Genomic DNA, 22,178 nt, shown 5'->3' with positions numbered 1-22,178 from the left:
TACATCCATATCTTCTCCCCTCATCCATATCAGCAGTAATTGTACAACTATTATCTTGTTCTTACTTATTTATTCTTATAAAGAACCCACTCAGTTAAAATACAAAAGAACTGGAGCAAAGTTTCAACTCACTTTAGTCTTTTACCCTTTTTAACCACTAGGGGTCACTAACTTTCAGTCAACGACTATTAAGACCACATGGAAATAGATGCAAAAGGTGTAACAAATTGGGACCAACTATTTGAATACATGGAGTTTGTCACGGTCACACAATACGAGGAACAAAGCAAGCATCTGCAGTTAGATTTTATTAACTGAAAGTATAAAGACAATATCTCTCTCTCGCTCTCAAAATAAGCCGCTCTCTTGAATCTACAGCAGGCAAATAAAAAATAAATCATCAGAAAATGCAGCAATAATTTATTCGTGTGTTTGAATGGCACTACTGGTGATTTAATCTGTATTTAATAGAGCTATTTGTTGTTACCGGTCATTGCATTGATGAACAATGGTCTACTGAATAATTACAATTTAAGTTATTTACATTGACATTTTGCAACAAAAACAAAATCTTGACATGATCCTGGAGGAAAGAGAAAAACACTAATTCAAAAGGAATTTCAACATTTAAACTATTATTAAAATCATGAAGCAAAGCACATTTAATATCACATCCCGTACTAGAATAATCAGTAGTTTACTTCTGGTTTTACTGTTCCATATAATATTTTCTTCTCATAATATCTGTATCAAAAAAGGTAATTTGAACAAGTTCCTTTTAAACAAGACAGTTTAAACAAACAAACATTTATAAGCATAAGTTTCGTCACAAAGTTTTTGGCCTCAGTGCATTTTCTTTGGTTACAACTCACAGAAAAGTGGTGAATCTGTCACTGATGATACTTTAATACCTCTGCAAATTAATTAGTTTCCCTTTTACCCCTTTCTGAAATGCAAGCCATGGCTTCAAATTTTCCACAGTTCAAAACTAATCAAACTCAAAATACAACAATAATAAATCCAGGTGAGGTGAAAAACGACTGGATATTAAATAAAACTGAGAGGCTGCCCTATGTTTGACATGATGTTTAAAATAATCTCAGATGTGAAAGCGGGTCATTTCAAACCGATGCATTATAACAGAATAAATATGCCAATCACAAACTTCACAGATAAAAAACAAGAGATTAAGTTTGAAATATTCTCATCTCAGGAAAGTGTCTGCACGGCCTGCGTCACACAGCCACAGTTAACCTATTTAATACCAACCTAGAAAATGGGCTTTCAAAATGTATCATTAGTCCTTTTAATGCTGAGATTTTTGGATTCATCAGGAACAGACAGTGTGGGAGAGATGAGGGAATAGCTCCTACTTTAATTCAGGCATCTCATTATCATACTGCGGTGGCGGAGTGATGGGTTCAATTGTTACCGGATTCTGTGTGGGGCTACGGATCTGGAGACGGAAGTGCTTCAGGTGCAATTTGTCCGACTTGATCCTCCTCACCCGCAGGGGCCGCAGTAAGCGGCTGGCCCGGCTGGTGCTACGGGTTGGCAGGCTGGGGTTAGTTGTCAGGCCAGGAGGGTCGGCCTGGGCGGACTCAGCAGCGGGCTGGACGGGAGCTGGTGTGGACTCACTAAGAGGGGTGTCCTCCCTGGGATTGTCTGTGGAGTCCGCACCCTCATTTTCCACGGCTGCTATGATGTCCTCGTAAGATGGCAGCTGGGAGGTGCTGTTGCGAAGGTTACTTTGACGGACGGGGTAGTCGTTACTGCCAATGACCTCCTCATAGCTCGGCACGGTGAATGTGATTGGATCCACAGCTCTGGAAAGGAGGCGACGTTCAGTGAGTCTAATATGTGGGATTTTATCCAGACAACTTCCTTGAATGAGACAAACCCTGGATTTACAACTATATGTGTAAACTATTCTTTGTTTTTCTACCATATTTGTAGTTCCTCCCTTTTAAAAGTTATTATTTGTAAATATTCAAGCCAAAGTTTTTTGTTTGTGCAAAAATTAAACATTCATTATTAGAAGGACGCCCGTAGACATCTGTGGCGTTTGCATCAGTGTTTTTCATTGAGGCGTTTCTTTGAGACGTCTTGGCCACAATACTGTAATTCCTGAGTCAGTCTCAGAGGAAATGCTACTATCATGCAAGTAAGGAATTTTCAGATCCTAAAAGTGGAATATTTAAATCCACAAATGGTTTCAAAATACCGGTTTAAAAATGTTCAAGAACTGGAAAACAAAACAATTTTACATTTGTACATTTCCCAATATTCTTAATCGCAGCAGCACTGGAAGTTCTAAGAACATCTAAGAAAAGTCAAAGTGTGAAACAAAATCTAAATCATAAAGCACTCACTCTTCCCCAGCCACGTGGTTCATGAGGGTGCCTCCCGCAGCCACAGGTTGGGTAGGTCTGTTGCGGGCTCTCCTCTTGCTCCTCAGACCGAGGCAAAGGGACAACAGCAGCATGACTGCTCCTACCCCAACCAGCACCATAGCCACGGACGAAGACTTTGTGTGGTCAGTTTCCTCCTCGTCTCCGCCCTCGCCGTCAGATACTGCGGTGGAGTTGACTGAAGGATTGGAGGGCTCGTCCGGTTTCTCTCCATCCATGGGTATCACAGTCCACACAATCATGACGATACCCAGGGCAATCAGTCCGACTCCCAGGGCGCACAGGGCATAGTGGGCGCCTGAACTGGTGCCCTCTGAGCTGGACCGGTTGGGACGGTTGTTGCCGCCACATATGCTACGGTTGGAACACATCCCTAAAAGGACAAATGACAGAGACAACCACAAAGATAAAGATAAGATACCAGAGATAAGGAGCCTTAAACAAAATCTAACTGGGAACTCTTCTACTATAAACCTCTGAGATAAGTCAAGTAATGCCAACAAAGATGGGTCATAACCATGTATTGCTCTGCCATTAAGCAAACCTAAAAGATTCCTTTCTGGTTTATGCCTCTTTTATTCTGCAGACCTCCTTACAACTGTGAAACTATTTTCTAATATGCAGGAAGTATCATATGAGAAAATATCAGGTGCATCAAAGTAAAGGAAGGTCCCTGTGTGACTCTAGAAAATATGGCAATAAAAATATTCAGGAAAAACAATGAATTGGTCTTTCAAGATGAACAGATTTCAGAGGTAGTGCATCAATCTTTAGAGTTTGATTTACCCAATCCACCTAATGCTTCAATAGGGCTTCACATAAGTTCAGGCAGGCACAGAAGTATTAACCTTCAGTGTTGATACGACTGATAACAGACATTCATCTCTAACACCACACGGTCCATGTAAAAACCGCTCTGTATACTTCTGTCCAACACACAACCCGCCTCCTGCTGCACCAAAGCCTTCTCAGGAAATGTACTGTAAGTCCTTGTTACCTGAAAATGTTAAAACCATGTGGCAGTTTTGAAAGTTTTGAATTTGAGCTGTATCTGTTGTGGATACATTTGTTAGTTTGTGGTTTGTACACTCTCAAAACAAAAAGCACTGAGACTGCTACATTTGGAGCAGAATTGGTGTGACAAAACAGGTTATGAGGAAACAAGTGCAGCAGTAAGAAGGTCCACACATGTCTTGACATGACAAACATAAACCTGAGAGACTGAATCGTTGACAGCTATGACTCACACTCGAAGAATGGCTGCAAAAATGGTCGTGTAATGTAGAAGGTATTTAGCAGCATAACTGCAATTCAGTCAGACAACTCACCTTCAAATGTTTATTGCAACAGTAGAACATGTTTGTGTTTGGCGTCTAGGCGCCAACTTAATCACTCCCCCGGGTATGATTATATTTATATGATGCTTATTACCCCCCCCCCCCCCCCCCCCCCCCCCGTCGGAGCCTACAGTAGGATGCTGGGATGGTGGAGGGGCTGAAGCGACTGGCAGCAATACTGACGCAGGTGCGGGGCAGGCAAAGGGAGTGGTGGGACATTTTCTCTGCTTAAACAGACTGCCTGATAAGGTGGGTGTGTATTATAGATGATTGTGGAGAGTTAGGTATGTCACATAATGTATGTCACATGATTGGAGCGGCGCAGCTCGAGTTGGTGGCCTGAACCAGATCGCAAGCGTCGCTCCATCTCATGCAAATATATCACTTACACACATTTATTATGAAAATAACAATATGACACAATGGAAGAAAAAATTAGACCCAGACATACAGGTGCAGTAATAGATAATTAAAATGGAAACCTGTACAATGAAATGGAATGCAATACAACAACCCTACAAAAAAGACTTGGATTGTGAAGCTTATAATGTAAATGTTTCAACAGTTTGACCTACAGAAAGAGACTCAGCTCAACATGTACACCTACATATACTAGGACTAATGTCACCAACAAACGGAAAATACTCAAATAAACCAGGACAAGTTTTAACAGATGAACTCTACCTTCAACAGCGAGCCAATTCATTGCTGAAAATATCTTTGGCTCATGTCCGCTCGTGGACCGAGATGAAGGACGGACGTCATTATATTTGGTTCTTTTTAGGTTCACCACTATATCCAGGTGGAGTCATAACTATTTCTATTGTGATGTTTACATGAGTGGCTGATAGAATATTCCAATCATATTCCCATTTACAGAGCATAGTCTGATAATGACTCATGTCAACATTGCATCCGACTACTTGTTTACACTCCAACTCAGGGGCATGCGTCATCAAACATTTGATCACTGCCCTAAGTCGATGTCGCAGTATTCTGTCAAAACCCCAATAAGACGTTATATTGTGATTGAGATGTGTACATGTCCACATAATGTGGATCGGAATACTCCACATGTCTTGATTTGATTATGGATTCTTCAGAGTAAGACCTTATTTAGGTTTAGGGAATCAGAAAAATGCTGTTTACATGTCAGTGTCTTATTCAGACAATTGCCTTTATCGGGTTAATATCAGAAAATTCATGTCCATGTGAACGTGTCTACTATTGTTTCGTTATCCTGGAATTTGGACATTCTTGACAAAAACTTTGTCTCCGAGTTGACATTCTAAATGACCATGAGGGAAATAGACCCTCTGGATCTGGACATACATGGTTCCACCTCACACCATACATAAGTAATAGTCCTGTGTATTTGTTCAATCACATTCAACAAATAACCTGGACGATTCCCTTAGTTCACTCTTGTTCTTGAAACATTACATTCAGTTTTGTACAAGCATAGCTTTTTGTTATATAACCAACTGCTTATGTTTTGGAGCTCTTTACAAAGTGAGATCTAAGTAGTAAAGCTAGCTAACAAAGCTTAATGGTCTCATCGCTGCCTACATATCATTAAGGTAATACACAATAAGAAAAATAAAGGACCAATTATGCTTCCTTGAGGGACACCACAGGGAAAATCTTTAGGGTTCTGATGCGTACCTGTCAGAATATGTAAGACTAAAATTTCCTGGGGGCCTCTTGAGTGGGAAATTAAAAGATTTATCAAGTGTGTGAAACAGGGAGCAATAACCTCTTCAGCATCTCCCTGGAACTCAGGTGGGACGGCATCCAGGGCAATAACGTTGGTAATATCGGAGCCCTTAAGTGTTTTAGTGATTTTTGTAGTTATCGGCGTAAAACAAAACTGCTCTTCCCTGATCTCCTCATACTTTTTCACCATAGATTTCACGTAGTCCCCTGTAGTGACTGAAGGTTTCTGCACTAAGTCACTTGCTATGGTTGAGAAAACCCTTTTGAGTTTTCAGCAAGCTTGGCTTTATCAAAGCTTAGAGATCCATAGTAATTCGGAACTATGGTTAATTTAAAATAAGGATTTTGTCAGATAGCAAAAATTGCCTTTGTCTACTATTCTGTGCACTTTATTTCCATGTTTTTTGTGTTTAATTTACAAATCTGAAATTTATTATTTCTCAAATGTATAGTGTCCAGAATGTATCAATTTATTCAAGGCTGAACTCTTCTTTCATTTCCTTTAATAGTCATTTTCTCTGAAACCTGAAGAAAAATTACAGTCGATGTCATTTCATGCTACGTCTATGTTACAACTATCCATAATATTAGACCAATCCATATTCTTAAAGCATGTCCTTGAACTTCGTCATATCCTCTAAGGGATCTGATTTTAATAGAATTGTGTTCAGTTAACCAGGTCCTTATTTTCCTTGTACAGTAAGTAACACAATGACACCATCTGTGTGAGATCATAATAAGATCAATAGCAGTTTGACCTTGCCTTTTATGTCCAGTATGATAAATTGTGAAGGATCAGAAAATAGAAAAACAAATCTATATTCACATCACTCAGTAAAATGTAATGAAAAAGGAATCCTGAATAAGATAATTTGTTTATATGGCCTCATATTCAAGCTAATAAATCGATAGATATAAAGTTAATATCTCAAGCATCCGCCCTCATACCCATAACCTGCTGCTCTGTTCTCGGGACAGGACACAAAGTTAAAAAGTCTTCACGCGTTAAATGAAGAACTTTTCATTCAGGATTTAAAGGACTGAGTATTTCAAGCATGACACTCAGGGTGCATAAATTCCAGTTAATTAGTCCAACCCTTCATGCAGAGCACTCCCTGCAATTTAGCTCCTGTCACCGTGTTCCGACGTACAAATGATGGGAGGGGCAGGGAGGCACGGATGTTAATACAGGGGTCCTGAATGTAGGATATGCATGACTCAAAGAGGCCGGGAGAGGAGAATTAGAAGAACAATAAATTATCCCTGGTCTATTGAAGGTGTAATTGATACACAGGCATCAGTACAGCGGCGTATTACCTTGTGATGCTGAAGCAGGTGTTTCTATCTCCTCCTGCAGATATTTAAATCCTCTACTTTCTGCTAGTTCAGCTTTTTGTCACTAAACGACTCTTTTACATTAAAATATCTGCGCTCACTGTGACTGAGTTAAAAAAGATGAGGCTCAGCAATTTGAAGATCAGTGCTGCCAGGGAAACTCCTTCCAAGGATTTCAGTTCTATGAATAAATAAAAAGCATGAAAGGCAATAACTTGGAAATGTTGTTAAGAAACTTTCAGAAGAAACCTGTTGCAGTGATATTATCATGTTATTGTTTCAGATAATTACGTTATTTTATCGTAAACTAAAAAAGTTATTGACTTCATTGAGTTTGACAGGTTATTGTTGACACCAGATGAGAAAACAGTCTCAGGTTTATTGAGATGATCAGAACCATGACAAGCTTCAACATCAACAGTTCAGAACATCATCAAACACAAACTGCTGATTTGAACCATGTGATATGGACCAAAGCTCCGGACCAATCAGGTTCTGTAAGAGAACCTTGAGTCTGCTATAATCTATTATAGTGAAGCACAGTTCTTTGTATTAAACATCAAAATACACATAACTTTACACTAATTTGTTTCATAATCATATTTTGATGACAGACAATATTCATATACATGTAGTGGTATTCATTCCAGCCATATTGTACAGTCCTAGCACCCATGCTCTTATTATAAGGATCATAAATATGAAACTCTATGCACTATGGCATGAGGATATATTGATCCAATGGGCTGGATCAGTATTGGTGCCAATACTAAATGGATATCAGCTAAAATAGCAATTCAGAAAGGACTCATCCAAACTTAATAGAGTTTATATGTCATTATCATTAAAACAAATTGTGTTTCTGTCACCGTTCATTCATTCATTCATTCATTCATTCATTCATTCATTCATTCAATCATTCATGCCTGAGTGCACACTTGTGTTTCCCATGACCTCATGTTACTTTACATGAAAGAAAACGCTGGCATTACATTGGTATTTATATCAGTATTAGGAAAGAATAAGCTGGACTGGTGCATCCCTAATTCAAACCTGAACATACGTATATTATTACATAAGTATGTATGTATGTTCAGGTATACCGTGGTAAAATACCTGATGGTTAGTTGTACTGTATCAATCATTCAATACAGTACTTACTGTGGTGATTTGGTTGATGCTGTCCAGCAATAACCAAAGTCTCCAAGAAACAGGCGCAGCAAACAACATGCATTTGTTGTGTGTTGTAAAAATGTGTTACAGATTTGTTTCAGTTGTCTAAGCAGAGTGTAGGGATGTGACATAATTATTTATTTTTATCTGAAGTTGAGTAATTTGCTGAACTCTAGTCCTGAGTCTGTTGGTCTACTTTGCTGTCGGGGGGAACTGAACATTGGACTATCATGATATTCTGACTTTTTCAGCAAACTAAAACCTGCCTTCAATATAATTGTGTCAAAGTTTTTACATCGTTTTATCTCGAAATGTAGAAAAATAATATTTATTTCATTGTAGAAATATTTGAAGATTTATAAATCGAAAATCCTCTAGCAAATTAGTTCAATGAATCTTAACCTAACCACAACTTTAAAAGTTATTAAAGTGAATGGAAACCAATACAGAGTAAAATAACCATTACTCTGTATAAATGAAACTTAACTTTATGCACCAATGAGTAAAACTTATTTCAGTCCTCACCTTAATGTTGTCGTGGTCTTGAGTGGAACTTGATTTGCTCTTAACTTCCTCCAACTGCAGTACAGATGGGCGCATCCAGGGTTTGATCCTCAGGTGAACAAACTGTGAAACAGATCGGCGGCAGGTGAATGAACGGTGACAGATTTCTGGGTTTTGCTGCCATTTGAGGGCCTTTTCCCTGCAGTCACACATAAATCATGACATCTAATGCAGCAGGACCACGTGTCATGTATCAATTCTGTGAGCCTGACAGACAACATGCCACAGCACGACCTTCGGTGACATTTCCCTCCTGATGGGCTGTGTCTTTGCTGCAGGCCTGCTGGACACCGTGCATGGGTGTGTCCTCTTCAACATCAGCACATTTCCAGAATGTAAAAAGCTGTTTAACCAGTAAAGAACATGCCACTGCTGCAAATACAGGAGTAAACCATAACAGCTCAACCAGTGACCCAATGCTGGAGCAGGAGAAGTCAAGTTTAAAAATGGTGTAAGAGAGTGTGTGTGTGTGTGTGTGTGTGTGCTCACGTTGTTTGTGGGGAGGAGCTGAGAGAGAGAGAGAGAGAGAGAGAGGAGCTGCCCCTCCACAGGGAAATCTACCTGTCCACTAACTGATTTTACACCTGAGACACAAAATATCCCAACAAGCATCCACCCACCACTTAGAACTGGTAAATCATGGAGGTGACCGGCGGCCTCACCTTCTCCTTCCTCTCCTCACACTTCCCTCTTCATCGGTGAGTTACCTGAAGCACGCAGGTGTTTTCAGGAAGATCAGACTCACACTCAGCGAAAACTGGAACAAAACACAGACATACAAACAACAACAGCAACCGACGGTCCCGTCCGGCTCAGCTCAGGCTCCACTTTTAAAAACCACCCAGTCGGTTTGTTTCTATAATAATTTATCGCCCCGCTGAACTTTAGTTCACAGGAACTTTGTTCACGTTCCAGCCGCCGACAAACCTCCTCCCTCTCCTGTTTGTAAAGCGGGACTGGGACCTGTTCTCCCCCCGGTCCTAGTGCTCCTCCCGGCACTTCCGCTGGTGACTGACACAAAGGAGTTGAAATACATTGAAATTAATGTCGAATAAAATAACTTGGTTGAGTGAAGTTATGTAGAGTTAAGTTAAGTAAAGTTAAGTGAGGTTTTTAAGTAGTAAAGTCAAGTTAAGTTACGTAGTTAGGTAAAGTAGGTAAGTACATAAATTAAGTCAAGTTAGGTTAAGATTCAATTCAAGTTTCTCAATTTATGATTTTTTAATTTCTAAAATGAAACAAAAAACAGAGCACGCCTAATTTACTGTCACATAAGAGAAAAAAATGCAGCAACGGTAACTAAAGTATTATCTTATCTGTGATGACGTTTATGTCAATATCAATAAAACAAAGTTCTATTTGCAAGCTGTCTCTGGTTGTGCTGCGTTGAAGTAGAAACCAGCAGTTGTAACAATGTTGTGGTCTTAAGATTCTAGATTCTAGATTCATTGTGCCAGTAGATGTTTGCAGGTGTTAACGGCCAGCAGCAGATTATAGGTACATCATTTAAGTTGTGTACATTAGCGTCATCAGGTGTTTTGGCCTTGGCCGAATTTGAGGGTATGCTGAGGCTAAAGGTAAATCTGACTGGCTAGTGGCTTGTATGGCAGTACTATGAAAGCCATGTGGCTGCTCAGTAGATCAGACATCATTACTTCTATGTCTTTTTAAACTAAACGTTCCCATTTTAGAACATAGGACAAGATGGAGAACATATGTTCTACTGCCCAAATTTATGTCTACCTCCAGTTGATGTTAGCGGATGTTAGTGACCACCAGTGGATGTTAGGGACATATCTTCAGTTGTGTACCTGCGTTCTGCAGTGTGTAATGTTTCTTTTATGGTCTGGTGCAGGGCTTGTCCATGGATCCCCAGATCTCTGAGCAACCTGATGGTGGATGATGAAGGAAACCCCTGCAGCCAACCTCCACAAGGCAAACTATTGCTTTTCTATTCCAGCCACGATGTTCTGCCTCAGATGCCATCCCTGCATAAAACCAAGCATTCAACAACATCCTCCCAGGGTACTGTCCATTCTATGAAGTAGACAACGTGCAGGGCGTGGACCAGAGTATCAGGTCTGGTCTAAGGGTGGTGGTGACAATATGTGATGGGACTGTAAGCCGCTGGCCCACGTCCACCAACATTTCCCAGTCTCTGGCTTGCTCCATCTGACCACTCCTGGCTGGTGGAGGGGGCCCTCTCTGTCCCTGTTCCCCTTCTCGGACAAATCTTGTCCTGTGAACTGCGCTTGATGTTTTGGATGGCAGTTGTCTTTGTTTCAATCGTTGCTGCAAGGCCCCTAGTTGTGTCTCCACTGCTGAGCCCCATGTAAAACAACTAGGGCTATGATTGTTCAATATTTAATTAAGGCCTGCATATCCAGAGTGGTACAATATAACATTGTCATCTTGTATAATTATGTCACATAAATCATCTGCAATTTTCTATGATAATTCCAATTCTGACCATTTAATTGGGACGATTGGTGTGAATGTGTGAAAAACCCATTTTTACAGACGTGGCAGTTAGATAAAGTTTTATAAGACAATTAAAACTGTAGCAAACAGGAATTTTTATGCATTATTCAATTCAAAGACTAGCTTGAAGCAAACATGTTAATATGACGTTTTTTTCAAAACTGAGGCTGTTTTCAAAATATCAAAGTCCTGGATTTGTCGCTGCGGCTGTTTATTGAACCAGATTGTGTGCGACGTTATTCCAAAGTTTTACTTGTTACTTTTAAACAATCGCTTTCCACTATTCCACTGGGGAATGAACAAAGACATTGGTCTGGTTTGAAAATGAGATGACAAAACGTTTGTAATCAATTGTAAATTTTTAAGTATTTTATTTACATTCCTACTGTAATGAGGTTTTTCATTGTTCTGTCTCATCCTTGGCTCACCAGTCATTTGTGAAGCACTTTGAACTGCACTAACCTGTATGAAAGGTGCTATATAAATAAAGTTTGATTGATTAATTGACTGTATGTAAACATAGAATAATAGATATTTCAGATGAGTCGTATTCAACCTGTGTAGAGTGAGTAGGAAATATCTGAATATGCTGACATGTGTTTTTAAATCTCTACAAAATAACCAATAAATAGTTTGTGTGTGTAGTTTCTATTTCCACTGAAACACATGTTGCGTCCAAAATCGATAAAATTAAGAGGAGCTGCTGCAGCAAAACCCGGTGTTGTACAAATACACCCTTTACAAAATCATCATAAACAAATAACTTAAGTCTCAGCAGATAACGTTTTTATTGTGTTAACACAGATTTTACTGTAGCTGTTTTGAAAATGATGAGCAGGTAAACACTGTACAATATGACAGTCGACAATAATTCCACCTGTATTGTTGGTGTATATGTAAAAAAAAGCTGTGGCAGGAGGAGAAACAGTGCGCGTCATACTAACCCCAGTTCACAGTGAACATCACGAGAGTTCCTTCTCTCTGTCTACAGGTTTGAACTGGTCTGATCTTCCCGCTTTAGCAGCCCTGCTGTTGGTGAACGTCGTAAACGCCCAAAAAGTTGTAGAAAAACCTGTTAGACACAACCTGGATTGGCCTCAGGGATTTAGCTGCACACAGTGTGACATTTCATATTTGTGTTCTCATGCACAGGAACAGCAAAGTTAACACAACTTTGTTTTATAAAACATGATCAAACTGTACAAAAGATTCAATTCTCCCATTTAAGATATAACAGCACTGTCCCTTTTCTTCAGTGCTTACACAGTATAAACACAGTCTCTCTCTGTAGTTTACACACTTTCAAAACCCAACATTCAACAGGATCGTTTTCTACATATCACCATGGATGAGTCTTGTTAGTAATTTATATTCCAGTAACAACCAAAACATCTTCCTCACAGTTCATTAATTAATTGAATGTAACAATGTGAGAAGAGAGATTTTAAAAGTACAGTTTGAACTTTAAAGATTGTCTGGTGTGCTAGAATCTGCTGTTTCATAAAAAGTTTACGTCTTGATAGTATTGATGACAAATCAATGTCTGCAATCAAAATATCTTATTGTGGTTTTAAAATATGTAGATCTATCTGTTACAGTACTAACAATAATGATACTATTTAATAATTCTTTTATTTTATAATATTTCATAATAATTGTGATGACGAACTTGCAGAGGGGGGGGGGTCACAGGGAGGTAGAGGACCCGATTTGAGCCAGAAACTCTGGCCAACATCTCCCTCGTATACGCAGAGAGCTGCTGACATGACACAGTCCTCGGAAGATAAACGGGGATATGTACAGTATCTCTGCTGTGAAATATTATGTCTGCTTCTCTACCTAAGGCATAATTCTTCATTTAGTATGTGAACAAAAAAGGGCTGAGCTGTTGAAAATAGTTGATTGAGACCACAGACGTTCCGTGAAGATAATATAAATATGAGACCTATTTCATGTAAGGCATCAAAGGAGAAAAACACTGAACAGTTATATAGTTATTTTCAACATTACTGTTTTTTTCTATAGTCATAATATGAAAGTCATTTGGATATTCAGTTGAAAACAAAACTTTATGTTCCCAAAGTGATTCCTCTCATTTATATTTACAACAACATTAGGTCAAAAATGTGTGTTTCTGTTCGGGGGAATGTGTGATTCCTATGCAGGCCAAAATGAATTGAATAATTAAATGATGTGGTAATACGCTTCACGACAGCTGCCTCTGAAGTGCTGAGCGTAGGTTTCTCTCAGTAGTAAACGAGCATAACACGACAACAATGTAAACAATGATGAGCATTTTTCCGCCGCGGGAGTCAGACGTTTGTGATTTCCACGCCCTTGTAGGTGTGCATGGGGCTGCCTCTGGCCCGAGGAACAGCCTGCACCCTGGCCTCTCTGGGCAGAGACCCACAGCTGCCGTGGAAGCCCAGGCTCCGCTCCACAGAGTGGTTGTTTGCACGTAACCTCAGCGGACTCTGGGAAAATGAAAAGACATGACGCACAAAATGTACATGTGCGTATTCTTAAGAATGTGACATTGTCCTTGTTTAAAGCATCGCCTCTTTACTGTTTTTTACTCGTATGATTAAGTAAAGCTGTCCAATAAAAATGACCAGATGTTGTACAGTTTAAGATGCAGATCATGTAATCTCCATGTCCTCGGTTAGTATCCGGCTGGCGACCTTTGCTGCATGTCAACCCCGTCTCTCTCCCCCTCATTTCCTGTCAGCTGTACTGTCCATTATCTGACCGAGGCAAGAATGTCCCCAAGACACAAGTCCAATAAACACTTATTCCATGAGGTACGTGTTATTATCTTCTACATTTTTATTGTTTCTTGACCCAAATCAAAATAAAAACACAATTTTGAAGAGCAGAATGCTGCTTTAACATTGCTGCTTTTTTTCCCGCAGCAATGAAATACATTGTAATTGAATTTCCTAGATCAAATATTTCATTGTCAATACAAATTTTTAAAATAGTTATATTTGAGCTTCCTATGAAAACAGACATAATGGTATGCTGTGCATTTTGCTGTATTGCAGTGTGTGGTGTGGATGCTTTTACAATGTGTCTGTGAAACATTATGAATCATCAGTGACAATCACTACAATGCCAGGAAAGGTCATTGAAAGGCCGTTGTTCACATAAGCATGGAAAATATGTGACGTTTTACAACTACTCAACTACTGAGCCACATTTATGACTTTTGTTTGTTTGTTTGCTCGACAGCCGTGTTGATGTTAAAACCAGATGTGATTGTATTTTATACTGTGAAGTGGATATAATATTATTCCAGCCGTGTGATACCTTTCCAGTTCTTCTCATGGAGACCCTCTCCTCAGTGAAGCGGTTAACAGCCACAGGTGAAGAAGAACCGATAACTTCATTGGCCTGATCTGAATTGCTGTGAAGGCAAAGACATTACAAGACATTTTATTTACTGGAAATGGGATTATTTCTTTGTTTGTTTCACGATTTGTCACATTTCACAACCCTGGGGTCTTATCTCATCCTTCCTGTTTAGGTAGAATGTTTTCAAGTTATAATTACCTTCGCCAAGGATGTTATGTCTTCACCCCTGTCTGTTTGTTTGTTGTTTTGATTGTTTGTGAGTAAGATAACACACAAAAACAATTGAGCGGATTAACACGGAGCTTGTTGGGAGGATGTGGTGTCGGTCAGGGAAGAACCCACTGAGTTTTGGTCTGTTTCTGGCTCCGGGGCAGATCCAGAATTTCTCTTTTTTTCCCCCATTTCTTAAACATTGCTAGATAGGGTGTTACTTTTTTTAACATTTTCACCACTTTCCCAGGAAATAAATCATGGATCTCGATGAGACAAATATTTTATATTTAGGGAGCGGATTTCTGTAACTGTCCAATTTGGTTTTGCCTGATTGGATTTAAGGAGACTGTTGTGCCTTGGCGGAGGTTTGTGCTCGGTAGTAATTTGTGTAGAGCAGATTTTGATTGACCTGTGATGAACAGCAAGGGATTTCATCTCTTCATACAGGTGCCGGTGCAGCATGTGCTTGTTGCCGGGGATACACAGGACTTTGGCCATGGTGTCAGTGTCGAAGGAGGGATCCAGGACCAACACAGCCCCGTTAATCCCTTTACCCTGAAGATTGTCTGCAAACTCCTGAGGAGCAAAACGCAGAGGCAGTTTGTATCTGACTGTGTGCAGCACAGCTGAGAAGAATCACTTCAGATGCTATCTATAGTCAGCCAAGTAGTCAGGAGGGTGCAAAGGTCAGATTTAATAGCATGTAAAGAGAAACCACAGTCATGATGGGGCTTTAAAACAAATAGATGTTTGTCCCTGTGGGGCAGAAATTGTGTTTGGGATTTTAGAGCTCCATGTTTATGTCAAAGTAGAGGATACCTAAGCCAGAAAAACACATGTGTAGTAGTTTGCTGTGTTTATTTGTGCAAAACCTGTGTTTTTTTCTGTGTATTTCTTTCGGCTGCGGTGAAGCAACAAAGCAACAAAGCTATCATTATGTTCGCGGGAGACCAAGAAACACAAAATGTGCGGGATCTGGTTCCAATCTGCGCTGGAAAACTCCCGAGCAAAGGGAACGCCGTCACTGACCTCCCACCCACCTTGAGGTCTATGTCTCTAATCCACTTCATTACTCTGTGACATGTCCAAACAATGGGATCACGGTCCTGGTGCTCACATTTTGCCCGTCGTGCCTGCAGGGCCTGCGAAAACACAACACACAGATAGCCACAGAAGTGCTAATGTGGCAGGGGCCAAGCAAAACACGGAGAGAGGTCAGGGAAGGATGATGGCCTGCTGAGATAATGCAGCACCAACAGCTTCTGTGTGCCTCAAGCTATGGTGGATGCTAATGAAAATCACATGCAGGACGTCAGTGGGGCTGAGTTAAAGCCATTGAGGAATGATTACTTGAGAAAAAAGACAACTCAGTGTCAGTATTACAAATTCTGGTGTATAGTCTCACCTCTTTATCAAAGCTGAGAATCTGCAGCAGCTGGATCGCCAGCAGGAGACTGGTCTGGTGGAACTGGTCCCCGATGTTGAGGAACCTCTCCAGGTCTCTGCGGCTCAGAGAGTTCAGCACTCGTCCGTCCACTAAGTTACTCTGGAAGGTCTGAGAGTATTGAGGCAGGCCCACATCACTCAGCCATGAGGTGGACACCCAGTAATGATCCATCTCAGAGGCTTTTGACAGTCTACAAGATGATTAGATACCGATGACACACTTTATTAGCAGTGGTGGAAGATGTTCAGATTATTTACTTCAGTAATTGTACCAATATTACAAAAAACATTTTTTTTAAAAAACACTCTCTTAATAGAACAAGATCCAAAATATTACTTAAAAGTATAATTAAGAAATTTCAGTTTCACTATCAAAAGTAAAAACACTCGTAATGCAAAAATACTATATAACCCATAAGGGTGTTATAATATTATATATTAAGTTACTGGCTTTTTCTTTTACTGGTAATTGAAGTACATCTAATTCTAACTATTCTATACACTGTCAATCTGCAGTAATACATCACACCTCATGGGTTTTTTGATTGTTTTGAATCTTATTCTGTAGAGTTTTTCTTTAGACTGCTGCTCACCCCTGATCCCCCTCCGCTCTTCTGTAATCCTCGATGGCCAGTCTCAGCTTCCTGCGATGAATGAGGTTACTGACTCCCAGACCCAGCTCTAAATCCTCATCTGTCAATCCCAGCAGCACCTAAAGAGCAGAAGTCCAAACCTATCAAACCTGAGTGCACCCACTTACTACAAACAGCCGAAGAGGAACCACTTGTACCAGATGTGTACCTTGCCACTCTTGATATTTTCAGAGCAGGATCGGATGTACATGGGCATCCCCATGACAACCTCCATCCAGGCCTGGACTGCACCTGCCCTCCACAGCGACATGCATGTGGTGCGTGTGAGCTCCGCCTGCTGGAGGCGGTCGAGCTGCTCCTCGCCGTCGGACAGGCTCTGCTGTGTGAGGCTGTCAGAGTCTGGATTGGTTCGGGAGAGGTTATGGTGTGGCATACAGGAGGGGTTCAGGGTCAGAGGGAAATCAAAACAAAAGACTCATCTGGAGACAGTTTGACATTAAAGTATCAGAGGGTGTTAGAGTGGAAAAATTCTCCTCCACCTCGATACACGACATTGGTTTGGATGCTACACTAAAATAACTCAATAAGTTCTGTTGTTGCTCGAGTCAGCTGCATGAAAAACTGTTTCAACCTTTTCCTTTATCCAATTTTGATATTCACTGTGTTGAAATTGCACACATGGCCACTAGATGGAGCCAGGACTATTCAGTTGAATTTCACTAGCTACAAATAGCTATATAATAAGTGATAATAAGTAATAAACATAACACAAATGAGTGCTTCGCAATTTAAAATTGTGTCAAATAGGTTAAATGTAACCCATAAGTTTCTTTCATGAGGATGTAGTTGTTTAGTCCAGGTCTAAAACTACAGTATCATCGTTTAGTAAAAGTTAAAATACTTGTTACTATCTTGATGATTATGAAGGGACTTAGGACCATTAGGGTAATGTATTAGAGACACAGGGATTATTCATAAAACATCATGCTCCCGCCCATTACCCACCCATCTCAACAATAGGGAAACACTGATTCATACTGAACCGACAAATCCAGGATGAACTCTGCGTGTTTACCTGATTCGTCCCCACATGCTGACAACAAATGCTGCATGCAAAGTCCACCATCTCTCATAAGACTTTCCACGAAAGAAAAAACGAGACAATTTTTTTTCTCCGATGGACCTGAGTGACATGAATAATCCCCAGAGAGCAGAAACAGACAGCTGGTAATCACAGATGAGGAGTTACTCACTGGCAGGAGGGGGTTTGCCATTAGAAATGGCAGGAGGAGAGGGAGAGACACGTTAGACTGCACACAAGAACAAGATTACTCATGGAACAGAAAAAGGTCACGTCGGATGTATTCAGTTACTAGTTTTATTTTTAAAATAAGATTTCATTTCAATTATGATTCATTTGTCGAAAAAACGCTAAAACCTCCTTGACATCTGGCCGCAGCAGCTGCAGCAGATAAATATCTGAAGTCGCCTCTTGTTTGTGTCTTTTTTTTTTTCTCTTTTAAATAAAATACTTCAATAGATTTAATCTTTTTATGCAACATCTCCTTAATTACAAAGCATTCGACAGAGAATCGTTGTAGAGCCACATTTGCGAGAAATGAGGAGGAATTCTACAAAAAAGAAACAGTAACAGAAAAAATAAAATAAACAGAAAACAAAGGGGCCGTGCATTCAAAATGCAAGGAGAGAGAAGTCGGTACAGGGAGGAGAAGGCAACACAGGAGCAACACAGGAGTGTGGAGATTATTAAATCTGATCGGTAATGAATGGACATTTTCTCGAAGCGACACACAGGGATCATGCAGGTGTTTAATGCACATTCCACTGTCTGGTATCGACACGTAAGTTAGTTCTCAGTGAGACGTGTGTCAGACATAAAACAATGTTATGAGGCTAGTGCTAACAGTGACACAGTGATATGCAGATTTTTTTTCAAAGATGAGCGTTTTAGCTTTGGCACTTGCACAGGAATTTGACAGCAGGCGAGAGGTTTGCCTGGATATGCATTGCTGTTCATTTTCTTATATTTCTTTGTGCATGTGCGTTTAAGTCATATTTTATGGAAGTCTGACTCTGAAGCCCTAATTAGCAGTCCGTAAATGAGGATGTATATATTTTTTTATCTTAAATGGTTGAGGTGTCATTATCAGCAAATACCATGAGCCAGTATTTATAACAGGAATACGATGACGATCCTGTCACAGCAACGCCCCTCAAACAAAGTGCTGTATTTTCACATCAACAAGTAAATTTGGCCAATGAAAGATCCATTTTTTCCAGGTCAATCAGCTAATATCTCTTCTCTCATAGTAAAAAAATGGGCTGAATAAAATTGGGAATAAGAAGAAACATAGAAATCAGTGTTGCAAAGCATGATAGAAGCAACTGTAAAGTAACAAAAGCCAAATGACATTTACAGTAAAAACACTAGTGTCACAATCACTCCTATGTACATATAAACAGCAGTCCTTCAAGTCTCCAGTTATAAAAAACATAAAACATTACGCCATTTGGAAGATAATACAGCATAAACATGTCTACACATCATAATAACCCCATGTACTGTATATATTTATAAGCATGTAAACATATATACATATGCATACATGTACATCTATAAATATATATCTAATTTACAAACACAATTTAAGGGTAATATACTGTACATTTATAGAATAGCAGTCTCTTTAAGGGATTCTCTTTTAAAATTTACCCCATTTCCCCCCCTCCACAAACTGAACACACAGTTAAAGCCAAGTGGATATCCACACATTAACACACACACACACGCACGCACACACACTCACGCTTACACACACAGTATCACCAGTCGGCATCCTCCTCTATGTAATAATCAGGGGTGGCTGTACCATCAAACAGGCCGGGGTCCAGTGACTTGCGCTGCTTGCCCCGAGCGAACACGCGCGACAGAGATCCCAGAGTCATCTTCTCCTTCTTCTTCTTACGCTTCTGGTCCTCCAGGTCCTCCATGGACTGCACCAAGCAGAGGACACTCAGGTTAGTCCTCTCACACGGCCGAGGGAAAGCAGCAGTTTGACATTTTGGGGGGAATTGCGGTTATTTGTTGGACGTAAAGTCTGATGAGGTTGATGTGTTTTTCATGTCTGTACGGTAAAAACAAAGCTGGGTAGCGTAGCATAAAAGACAAAACCTGCTGACGTTCACCTCTAAAGTTCAGTAATTTAAAACATCATATCTTATTTGTTTCATCAATGTAAAAACTGAACTGTAAAAATGTTTGGGTTTTATGAAAGTTATGAGCTGAACGCAGCGTCTCTGTGGTTTGACTGCCCATAACCCCTGAACTTGTAATTTTACATTTCAGTTTTTGTAAAACGTAAACTATTAAGATAATTTGTGAACTTTAAAGGTGGTGGTTGGTTAATTTGATCACCTTTTGACACCATAGAAGCGAGATGAAAATGACAAATATAAAATTACACCGTCCATTGTGCTTCATTGGGATGGACCGCATACAATGTATATCAAAATTTACGACACGTTTCCAATTCCTCCCGTCTTGTGCTTTTGAGGTCATTTGGATTCTGCACAGTAGCCGTGGTATCGAGGTCCTGCAAATAAATGCGCTCCTGCAATCGCAATTCAGTGGCAGCTGTCAATCATGACCTTTCACTCTGTTTTTATTGCATCAAATAACTAAATAAAACCAAACCTATCAGAAAAATGTACGAGGATTATTTATGGGGACACCATGGATTATTTAGGATTTATGACCTATACTGCAGCCAGCCACCAGGAGGCGACCAAGATAGTGTGGCTTCTCTTTTGGTGAGTTGCCACCATGTCGTCCATCTTTACATTCAGTCTATGTTTGATACACACAGGTCAGCTGTTTCCCTCTGTTTTTAATCTTTATTCTCAGCTAAGCTAACAGCTGCTAGGAGCAGCTTCCTATTTAACAGACATGAGAGACACATCAAGCTCTTGGCAAGAAATCCAAAACGCAACTTCAAACTACTGCTTTAAAGTGACTTTGAATGCAAAAAAACAACAACACCACCACCACCAAGCAGGCAGGCTGACACCCAGCAAGAGGACAGGACAGAGGGACGGACACAAACAGGAGAAGAAGGTGTGATTACTTGGTCAAGGGGGCCAGGCAGCTCTTACATTGCAGAGGGAGTGGGTCCGGTGACGAGGTGAGTTGATGTCGCTGGGCGTGGACGAGCGGTCCCCGTCGGCTGCCGAGGCGTCAGAGATGACCGAGGGCTGGCGAGAGTGACAGGGGCTGATTCTGACCACAGCTGGAGGCGCAAACCCCCCAGACACACACACACAAATTGAAAAATTCCTGCAGTTAGTATGAGAAACCTCGAGGGAACCCTCTGTTAGTGTGTCGGCTCTGTAAATGCAACACCGAAGCAGCTTAGACCCTGAGAGGCCAAGGGGAAAAGAGAGCCTACCCTGTCTGTCTGTGGTGTGGCCGTGGTAGAGCGTCTGTTGGCTCTGTCGGATGGCGGCGGTGAGAGGCAGGTCGGCCTGCATTACCCACTCCTGACTGCCGTTCACCACGGGCTCCGTCGGCATGGCCAACGAATGCCGCTTCGGTACGTCTTTTGTCAGGGTGGCCAGAGACTGCTTCGCCTGGGAAACACACAAGACACAGTACATATGAGGTGAGAGGAAATCCAATCCTTTATCGACAAATATAATAGTATACAATAAAGGCAATATATAAAGATGGATCCACTGCCCCCCACTATGCAGAAATGAAGCCAAAACATCCTGAATGCTGCCATCTTGTGCATTTGGAGCCAGAGTCTGCATGAGTCTAGTGATTGGTGGTTGGAGTTGAGGTGGTATTTTGACTTTTCAGTTTGGTCGATGTCCCAACCATTAACATAGAGGAGGCGGGATTTATGACATATACTGCAGCCGGCCACCAGGTGGCAATCGAGATGCTTTGGCTTCACTCTTGGCTGGCAGTCACTCAGCCGTCATTCTTGATATACAGTCTTTGGTGGACCTCATCTAGGCTGCGAGAATTTGGACGAATAAAGTTGCTCCACAAACAAACGATCACTTTAATGTCAGATATTCCTCAAATGCATGTTTGTTGTCTAAATGTGTAAACGGTGGAAATTCTGAGGTCTTGTACAGAAACATTTCCATGTTGATGTTAAATCACTTGAGGTTATTTAGAATCGATTGTGGTTTTTCTATTCCTCTGTTTTCTGTAATGAGTGTTGAGTCCGACTTTATAGGAATATTGATTTTAGCACAAATTGTGTGAGGATTTTTTCTTTTTTCTCTCTGCTGAATCTACTAAGAAAATCTAATAAGTTATTTATAAAATATCACAAGTTATTTATAAAATGCAATAAGTAAAATATGAAAACTCACACGGATACACGCATAGTTTCAATCTTTTAATTAAAGGTAAAATATGTTTCTCTGTCTTGGCTTAGATGTATTTTCTTCCATGCATTATGAAAACCACTGTGTTGCCTTTGCGATTGACAGTTAAATAAATAGTAATAATCTTGTCTCGT

The 22,178-nt window shown here is 40.4% G+C and overlaps 2 protein-coding genes across 4 annotated transcripts in view; both read right to left on the bottom strand.

The window, feature by feature from the left end:
* Positions 1-293: 293 nt before the first annotated feature.
* tmem51b (transmembrane protein 51b) lies at positions 294-9,552 on the bottom strand. Its single transcript, XM_034584759.1, has 4 exons — positions 9,199-9,552; positions 8,498-8,599; positions 2,373-2,784; positions 294-1,826 (listed from the first exon to the last, which is right to left on the bottom strand). Exons 3-4 carry the CDS (start codon positions 2,780-2,782, stop codon positions 1,370-1,372), a joined length of 867 nt encoding a protein of 288 aa, XP_034440650.1. The 5' UTR covers positions 2,783-2,784; positions 8,498-8,599; positions 9,199-9,552; the 3' UTR covers positions 294-1,369.
* Positions 9,553-13,329: 3,777 nt separating this feature from the next.
* kaznb (kazrin, periplakin interacting protein b) overlaps positions 13,330-22,178 on the bottom strand; it is a 109,809-nt gene continuing 100,960 nt past the window's right edge. For 2 of the 3 annotated variants that reach the window (XM_034584754.1, XM_034584755.1), the window contains 10 exons: positions 21,090-21,270; positions 20,797-20,930; positions 19,515-19,638; positions 16,832-17,022; positions 16,624-16,742; positions 15,990-16,221; positions 15,625-15,726; positions 14,994-15,160; positions 14,327-14,423; positions 13,330-13,491 (listed from right to left, as the gene is read on the bottom strand). In XM_034584754.1, the coding sequence (XP_034440645.1) occupies positions 13,330-13,491; positions 14,327-14,423; positions 14,994-15,160; positions 15,625-15,726; positions 15,990-16,221; positions 16,624-16,742; positions 16,832-17,022; positions 19,515-19,638; positions 20,797-20,930; positions 21,090-21,270 (1,509 nt within the window). Of the gene's footprint in view, positions 13,492-14,326; positions 14,424-14,993; positions 15,161-15,624; positions 15,727-15,989; positions 16,222-16,623; positions 16,743-16,831; positions 17,023-17,985; positions 19,639-20,796; positions 20,931-21,089; positions 21,271-22,178 lie in introns of those variants that run through there. The other variant, XM_034584757.1, reaches the window with a different exon arrangement.

This window comes from Hippoglossus hippoglossus, chromosome 5 (genome assembly GCF_009819705.1).
Source record: "Hippoglossus hippoglossus isolate fHipHip1 chromosome 5, fHipHip1.pri, whole genome shotgun sequence".
In the NCBI taxonomy this organism is placed as follows: Eukaryota; Metazoa; Chordata; class Actinopteri; order Pleuronectiformes; family Pleuronectidae; genus Hippoglossus; species Hippoglossus hippoglossus.
Note: the sequence above shows the minus strand (reverse complement) of the source record. Positions and strands in the feature narration are given on the sequence as shown.

Bases quoted from the DNA above. Each gene is read 5' to 3' on its own strand.
- tmem51b (XM_034584759.1), bottom strand. From the start codon at position 2,782: ATGTGTTCCAACCGTAGCATATGTGGCGGCAACAACCGTCCCAACCGG. The intron at 1,827-2,372 runs GTGAGTGCTTTA...CCTCCTTTCCAG, and splicing joins AACCACGTGGCTGGGGAAGA to AGCTGTGGATCCAATCACAT.